Below are 9,063 nucleotides of genomic sequence, written 5' to 3'. Positions count from 1 at the left end.
CTCAAGTTTGAATTCTTTTGGCGACACCAATATTGTTTTTCTTGCCTCCAAATGACCAAATTTGAATGACTTTTATAGTATTTTTCATATATAATATACAAATAGTTTAAGTAGTCGAGTGGTTTGGCTTAATTTTGAAGGGTTGCAGGTTTAACCTTTGGTGTGGGTGATGGAAGATTTTTTTTTTTTCAGAGTTTTTTTTCTTTTGCCTCAAAAAAGGATAGGATGTGTTTAAAAATAGTGGAAAAGAAATAAAATATTATGTTGATAACATATTATGAAAGAAGAAGCAAGAAAACTCTGAATTTTATTGATCAACAGGGATATTTATAATGCTTCTCCTAAAACTCTACTTCTATTGAATATTAGAGCCCAAAATATATCAAACTTATCTTGGTTTTGATGAAAATATTTAAATTCATTTTAAGTCAACTTTTTAAGAGAATAGATTGTATGAAACTATAACTCCACATCATCCCCATCCCTTCAGCTAAATTGGTTTCCTACCTTCAGCTAAATTTGTCAGCCTAACAAGAGATTCTAAAAATGAGAGTATCTGTTACCAATCACATTTGGTGTACTGCATCTTGTGGTTTCTCAAAAAAAAAAAGTCCTTAACAAGTGTAATCTCCCTATTTAGAAACTGATAAGAAGCAGCTATAACTTTCTCAAGAATTATGTATTTCCATACAGAAAACTAAAATTTTGAGGTTGGATGCATACCTCCATTTTCGCTCACTTTGCATTTAAAAGTGGCTTCTCTTAGGCAGAGCTCTGTGCTATTATGCTTGGACTTCATTTTTCTTGAAGTACCTGTATCCAACACCCATGTCAGACACGTATCTGGACATGGGTAGCAGGATATTGCCTTCCAAGGACCCTCCAAATACATGAAAAGACTTGAAAAAAATAGGATATAGCCGTGTCTAATGCATACCCATGTCCAACATGTTAAACAGATAAACCAATCAAGAAATAAGGAAATTCTTCTCTTATTAATGCATGCAGAAACCTCATGCATTTATAACCATACGTACGTAACCGTAACCATTTAACAAACTAACTGTAAACTAACAGTAATCATACTTAGTTATAACAACCTACTTTAGTTACTACTCTAACATTCCCTCTGCTTGTTTGTCTTTTGAGTTACAAAATTCTTTTGTCGTTAAAACTCTAAGAGCACGTCTGAAGTTTGAAAACTGCTTCGGTGTGATTGGTTTTGTGAGGACATCTGCAATTTGTTCAGTTGAAGGAACAAAATTAACTTGTAGGCAACCAGCAAGAATCTTCTCACGAACAAAGTGATGGTCTATTTCAACATGCTTCATCTTGGTGTGATGTGTGGGATTCTCAGAAACCGACACTGTGGAGGAATTGTCGCACCAGATGATTGGCACCTTGGTCATTGGCATTTTAACTTCATTCAGCAACTGTTTGATCCATAGTAGCTCAGACACGCAGTTAGCCAAGCTGCGATATTCTGCTTTAGCAGATGACCGAGACACTACTGTCTGTTTCTTTGAACACCAGGTCACCGGGTTTGGACCAAGATATACCACATACCCAGATGTAGACCGACGATCTTCAACAGATGAGGCCCAGTCAGCATCAGAATAAACCACCAGTTCTCGTGGTCCCGCTGTAAGACAAAGTCCATGTTCCATGGTGCCTGCTAAATATCGTAAGACTCGTTTGAGTGCTTTCCAATGAGTTTCGCTTGGAGCACTCAAGTACTGACCAAGTTTGTTGGTACAAAATGATAAATCGGGTCGGGTAATACACACATACTATAGCATACCGACAACACTTCTGTACAGGTGCACATCAGAGAAAGGCGGGCTACCATCTGAGGCCACTAGCTTGGGAATGCTTACCATAGGCATTGGTGTTGCTGCTGCTCCATGCATTTTAGTTTTCTCGAGGAGGTCTGTAACATATTTCTTCTGGCTTAGAATCAATCCCTGGGATGTGCGTTGAACCTTTATTCCCAAGAAGAAACTAAGTTCTCCCATGTCCTTAAGAGCAAACTTTCCATGAAGATGATGAACAACATCTTCTATATCTTGTTCATGACTGCCAGTGATCACAATGTCATCGACGTAAACCATAAGTAAGAGATGCTTTCCTTCAGATTCAGACACCCGTATGAACAAAGAAGAATAAGCTTTGGATCCAAGAAAACCGAGTTACGTCACGAGATACTCCTTAAGAGTCTGAAACCAGGCACGGGAGCTTGTCTCAGCCCATACAGAGCTTTGTTTAGCTTGCAGACCAACTTTTGACCAGCAACACCAGGAACTTCAAAACCAGGAGGCTGTTCCATATAGATTTCTTCAGTGAGCTCGCCATTAAGAAACGCATTGTTTATATCAACTTGTCGTATAGACCACCTCTGCATAACCGCAAGTGAAAGAACAGTGCGAATGGTAGAAGCTCGCACTACCGGACTATACGTATTATGAAAGTCAAACCTTGCATGTTGAGAAAAACCTTTTGCGACTAACCGAGCCTTGTATCTGTCAATGGATCCATCAGACTTTCTTTTAACTTTAAACAACTATTTGCACCCTACTGCTCTTCGATTTTCTGGGAGAGAACACAGGGTCCATGTATTATTGCGAGTCAAAGCTTGTAATTCACTGTAAACTGCTTTCTGCCAACACTCAAATGTCATTGCTGTATGAATGTCAGGAGGATCATCGCTGGATGAAGAATCTGTCATGCTAAGGTATGCTTTCGGCTTGAAAATCCCAGCTTTGCTTCTGGTTACCATTTTATGGATGTTAATAGGTAGATGTGGAAGTGAATGTACTGGTTGTTGAGGTAACGATGTCATAGACGCAGGTTGTAAAGAAGTAACCTGTTGTTGGGAAGTTGACATAGGTGATGTGGATGTAGTAGGTTGACTATGTGGGACATTATGGGTGAAAGTATCTGGGGTGGATATTGATTGTGACAGGACAGGTGTAGTAGAAGTAGATGTGGTAATAGGTGGAAGTGTAGGTAGGGTACTTGGACACGGTTCATGGGAAGTAGGTAGAACTAAAAGCTTAGCACTGACATGTGGAGTAGGTGTAGTAGGTGATGTAGTTGCTGGAAAAGAAGTGTTGTATGGAAAAACATTTTCATTGAAGGTGACATGACGGGTGACATAGACTTTACCACTGGAATCTCTACATTTATAACCTTTATAGTAAGGTGAGTAACCAAGAAAAACACATGGTGTTGACCGAAATTGTAGTTTTGACTTGGTAAATGGCCTAAGGTTGGGAAAGCATAAACAGCCAAAAACTTTAAGGTAGGAGTAGTCAGGCTTTGTTTGAAATAATTTTTCATATGGTGATGTATCACCCAATGGATGAGAGGGTAACCTGTTGATCAAGAACACAGCACTGCAGAAAGCTTCATTCCAAAATAGCAAGGGCATTGAAGCATGAGCTAACATGGAAAGCCCTGATTCAACAATCTGTCGATGTTTACGCTCAACAAGGCCATTCTGAGCTGACGTGTATGGACAAGTAAGACGATGCATGATGCCTTGTTGGTTTAAATAACACTTCAATGCCTGAAACTCCCCTCCCCCATCTGTTTGTAAAGACTTGAGCTTTGTACCAAGTGTTCTTTCAACTTGGCGATGAAACTGTGGGAACACATTGAAGACATCAGATTTGTTCTTCAAAAAATAAAGCCAAGTATACCGAGAATAGGCATCAGTAAAGGCCACATAATATCGAAACCCATTAGAGACAATCGGAGCTGGTCCTCAAACATCAGCCACAACTAGCTGTAGAGGCGATGTATATGTAGCAGATGATTTTGAAAATGGAAGCTTGCATTCCTTACCAAGATGACAAGCAGTACAATCAACAAATTTATTGCTATCAGAAAACTGAACAATACATCGTATAAGTGCTTTAGTAAGCTTTGAACGACAGGGATGTCCTAATCGATAGTGCCAAATACTAAGAGGAAGTCTGACACTAGACGTGAAACACTGAGCAGACTTAGAAGCCACATGCGCCCCAGCAGATAAATTAACATGAAGTCTGTACAACCCTTGATGAACAGAGCCATGAAGCAAAACCTCCCTTATCTTCAAATCACGCACCTGGCACTGATTAGGGAAAAATTCAAACATGACCTGATTGTCTTTAGCAAACTTGGAGACAGATAAGAGATTCTTAGTAATTCCAGGGACGAGTAGCAATGAACGCATGTATAGAGGTCGAGATTGAGTAGATAACGACAACTGTCCAGTAGACACAACAGGTAAAGCTGAACCATTTCCAACAAATACCTTACCTGGTCCTTTGAAGGGTTCACTATCACCAATGGAACTAGCCGAATTCGTCAAATGATGTGTGGCACCTGAATCCGGATACCAAGAATTATCGGCTACTGTTTCAGGTGTTGCTATGTATGCCTGAGATGGGGTTTGTACAGGAACCTGTTGCGAAGGACTACCAACAAATGGATTAGTCCAAACAGATGATGAATGAGTGGGAAAACACCAACCTGGTGGACTCCATTGAGGCTGAGAAGGAGAGAACCAAGTACTGGATCCAACCATACAGACATTTGTTTGTGGGGGGGGCCTATAGTTGTTACTTTTGTAAGATGAATCAAACCTATGATAGCAGCGGTCAACCAGATGACCGATCTTTCCACACAACTGACATTGGATTTTTGAGTGAGAACGGCCATGCCCACGCCCCCGACTCGTAGATGATGAGTTATAGGAAGGAATCGAACCACTAGACCCTGTAGAGTCAGATGATTGATGAGATACCATATTAGCGGAACTCGATATTTCAATATTCACGAGCTGTTGTCGAGCTTCAGCATCAAGAAGCATGGATGTAACCCCTTGAACGGTGTAAGGCACTTGACTTGATGTAACAATTGTAATGATAGACTCATAGTCAGGTGAAAGACCATTTAAAATCGCAGTGATGTGCTCATGCTCACTGATAATCTTACCATAACTTGCAAGATGATCACAACAGCCTTTAATCTTGACCAAGAAGTCTTTCATACTCAGCTCACCCTTGCGCTGAGAATGCAAGGTCCGACGATAAAACATCAACTTGGAAGTAGTTTTGCTGCCATACAAGGTGACAAGTGCCTTCCAAATCTTTGCACTTGTATCCATGCCAATCAAATGAGGCAAAACAGATGAACTAATAGAAGATAACAGCCATGATGCAAGCGCACTATCCTGTTGCTCAAAGTGAACAAAATCTGGATTCTCACAACAACCACCATTTTCATCAGTAAGAAACTGGGTGGGAGGATCTTGTTCGTCCAAGAAACGTTGAAGTTTATGCGTCTTGACTGCCAAGAGTACCTGTTGTCTCCAAAGCAAGTAGTTGCTATCATCAAGAAGAATGCTAATCTTCTTTGTAGAAAACAGCCTACTGTCGATAATACCATCAACAGAACTGCAAGCCATTTTGCACAGCAGATTTTCAGGTAAAAATCATACCTCTGATACCATGTTAAACAGATAAACCAATCAAGAAATAAGGAAATTCTTCTCTTATTAATGCATGCAGAAACCTCATGCATTTATAGCCATACGTACGTAACCGTAACCGTTTAACAAACTAACTGTAAACTAACAGTAACCGTACTTAGTTATAACAACCTACTTTAGTTACTACTCTAACACAACACTCACACCCAACTGTTATCAATCTCTATAAGAAGAATCATCTTCTTGGAATGACAGATAGAAACGGATCTCTGGGAATTATTTCTGCCTTTCCCACCTTTGACAAGAGCTTCAGTTGTTCTGTGGCAAATGGCAATCAGGGCAGGGCTTCAATTATGTCATCACCTAACAGAAGATCAATTTTTATAGCCAGTACGTCCAAAAGTAATTGCTGGTTCAAACTCTGATAGTTCATAACTGAGCTCCCATTTGGGTTTTGTTTCAGTTGAGTTAGAAGCGGTCCTCTCATTAACATAACTAAATTCCCTTTTCTTCTCCAAAATTTCTTCCAACCTCGCTAGATTACTTGACTTGTAGGGTGAGATATATCAACCACAAAAAGAAATGAACTATGTTTCCAACCTAAATCCAACTCAGACCAGGCTCCTTCCTGACCCCTCGCTGTTGCATCAGTTCTCTGATCCTTGCAGCCAATGGTTCTAAAGCAGCATCAGCATAGATGTTGTGAAGAAGAACATAAGATGAAGAATCTTGGGGTTCAAGCTCAATTACTTTCATTGCAGCACGTTTCCCAGCTACTGTGTCCTTATAAACCCTGCAAGAACTCAACAATGCTCGCCACATAATAGGATTATTCTTGAAACCTGAGGCGAGTATGAAGTTTTCAGCCTCTGCTAGCCTTCCAGCACGACTGAAGAGGTCAACAACACAGCAATAATGCTCTATGCTGGCTTCAACGCCATCATCCTTCATGCTTTCAAAGTATCTGCAGTAGAAACTCAAAAGGTAAATCACATAGTTATTATGAATAAAAGCAAAAAAAAAACCTGTTTGCACAGAAGCTCCTAAAGAGAATGGCATAGGAAAACAGAATGCTTATGGGAGAAATACAGCAGTTCAATAACAAAAGAAAAAGAGGAAGTTGAGACATCAAAACCAGTGCATGTATTTACAAGTACTATAATATCTGCCTAAAACAAAGTGCTATTTTATATATGCTAAATCAAGTCCCCAGCTTACTAAAGTTAGTTTATCATTATGTTCCATATACTGACAATTTCCCATCGCAAAAAAATTGGGTAGCATGTAAAATTACAGGTGATTCAGTCTTGAAATTTCTGGATGAAACCTGTCACTATGACCCCACACATCCTCATGCATATACATCAAACCTACAAATGAACTTAGAAATGATAGGATGAAGGGCTACATTGACATACTTTAATCCTTCTTCGACAAGCCCTCCATAACTGCAAGCAGATAAAACCCCTACATAAGTAATATGATTAGGCCTGATCCCATGTTCCTTCATCAACCCAAAGAGGTTTAAAGCATCCTTAGCACATCCATGTTGTGCGCAACTACAGATCATCGCTGACCAAGAAACCACATCTGGATTCTCTGTCTCTCTAAAGATCAGATCAGCTGAGTTTAGGTCACCACACTTTGCATACATGCAAATCTGTGAGTTTTGAACAATTCTGAAGCTCCCAAAGCCACTTCTCACAACATGTCCGTGAACCTGCTCACCCAATCTTGCAGTTGCTAGATCCGCACAAGCACTCAAAATGTTTGAGATAGTGAATTCATCTGGTCTTCCTCCACATGCCATCAGTTCATAAAAGAGACTCAATGCACTTTCAAATTGCCCATTCTGAATATAGCCAGCGATCATGGATGTCCACAAGACAATATCTCGCCTGGGAGTTGATATAAAACATTTCAAACCGTCTTCAGTTGATCCCATTAAGGAATACAGTTCAATAAGTGCAGTTACTATGAACTCATCAGACTGCAAGTTATACTTGCATATTTGAGCATGAATTTGTTTGCCATAGACAAAATCTTCAACCGCAATACAAGCTTTAAGCATGCTTGAGAATGTAAATTTTGAGGGCTTCAATCCTTGTCTTTGTACTTCAAAGAAAAGTCTGCAGGCTTCATTTGTACATTCCTTGCTAATGTTTTCTGTTTCCATAATTCCAGATATCATGGCATTATACATGACAATATTGCGGTTTGGCATGCTTTTAAAAGTTTTAATTGCACTATTTAGTTCTCCATTTTTTGCATACATATCGAGCAATGCCGTCCCAACAACAATATCAATATCAAACCCAAGTTTCATTATACAACCATGAAGCATTTTCCCACACATTATCCCTACATCAGTGTTTGTACAACAAGCCTTTAAGACACTTCCCATGGTATAAGTATTCAACTCCAAGCCATTTCGATGCATGCTTATTAATAGTTTCAATATCTCTTCCTTTTTATTCAGACGGACATAACCTGCAATCAATGTATTCCATGAAATCTCATCCAACTCCTGGGAATCCTCAAACAAAAACCTTGCCTGATCAACACATTCACATTTGCAATACATATCGATTAAGGAGTTGGTCAAAAATGCTTTCTCAATCAATCCACTTACTAAAATCAATCCATGAATTAACTTCCCTAGCTTGAGATCCCCAGTTTGAGCGCAAACATTTAAAGCACCAGCATAAGTGAATTTATCAAGTTTTAGACATGCTTTTCTAGCTTCGACAAACACTTGCAAGGCTTTATCAAAAGCACCCATCTGGGTATATCCAGAGATCAAAGAATTATATGAAACAAGATTTGGTTTGGACATTTTGTCGAACAATCGGTGAGCTACATCCATTTCACCGGCTTTGGAGTACATATTTAAAAGATTGTTTAGCAAAAAAAGGCATGGGTTGAAAGCAGACTTGATTATATGGGTATGGGCAAGTTTTCCGTGGAGCAGACAACTAGATTTGGTGGAGTGCTGAACGAGTTTAGTGTAGGTAACAGAATCGAAAGATAGATGCATGTAACATGATTGATAAAATTGGTGGAAAACAAGGGGCTTAGGTAAGCCAAGGAGCTTGGTTTTTTCAAGTAACATGGTCTCTAAACATTCAAGGTGCAGTTAAAAGACGAGGCAAATAGGTAAATAACATCATATACCATACACCCAAATCTTCTGATGATCTGATGAAGAAGGGAGAGGAAGACGTGACTTTATTGAGGAGGGAAGTAAATGTCACAGATACAGGCAGTCGCTTCATTAAGTGATTGTTTAGGTGTAAAAGATTTTAGTAAATTGTTTTTTAAAATATTTATGTTTTTATTTCATATAAAACAGTTTAACTAACGAAAAATGTGGCTTACATTTAATTTAAAATAAGTTATTTTTTCTGTAAAATTGATCCAGTTTAATATTATTATATTCATAATAAATTTTATTTTTATTTTTAAAAATGTTTAAAATATTATTAAACATACATATTTAATTATTTATATTTAGTCATATAATACTTTATTAATATAATTTATTATTTTAGTAAATTATTTAATATTTTAATTTTATTTTAATA

The 9,063-nt window shown here is 38.6% G+C and overlaps 1 protein-coding gene across 1 annotated transcript; it reads right to left on the bottom strand.

The window, feature by feature from the left end:
• Nucleotides 1-976: 976 nt before the first annotated feature.
• LOC107920766 (pentatricopeptide repeat-containing protein At3g13880) lies at nt 977-8,759 on the bottom strand. The gene is made up of 2 exons (XM_016850613.2): nt 6,898-8,759; nt 977-6,443 (listed from the first exon to the last, which is right to left on the bottom strand). The coding sequence occupies exons 1-2, from the start codon at nt 8,589-8,591 to the stop codon at nt 6,080-6,082; spliced, it is 2,058 nt and encodes a 685-aa protein (XP_016706102.2). The 5' UTR covers nt 8,592-8,759; the 3' UTR covers nt 977-6,079.
• Between the last annotated feature and the right edge of the window lie 304 nt (nt 8,760-9,063).

This window comes from Gossypium hirsutum, chromosome D13 (assembly GCF_007990345.1).
Source record: "Gossypium hirsutum isolate 1008001.06 chromosome D13, Gossypium_hirsutum_v2.1, whole genome shotgun sequence".
Classification (NCBI taxonomy): Eukaryota; Viridiplantae; Streptophyta; class Magnoliopsida; order Malvales; family Malvaceae; genus Gossypium; species Gossypium hirsutum.
Note: the sequence above shows the minus strand (reverse complement) of the source record. Positions and strands in the feature narration are given on the sequence as shown.

Coding starts and splice junctions, on each gene's coding strand:
- LOC107920766 (XM_016850613.2), bottom strand. CDS start 8,591: ATGTTACTTGAAAAAACCAAGCTCCTTGGCTTACCTAAGCCCCTTGTT. Junction 6,444..6,897: donor CTTGTCGAAGAAGGATTAAA/GTATGTCAATGT, acceptor TTTCTACTGCAG/ATACTTTGAAAGCATGAAGG.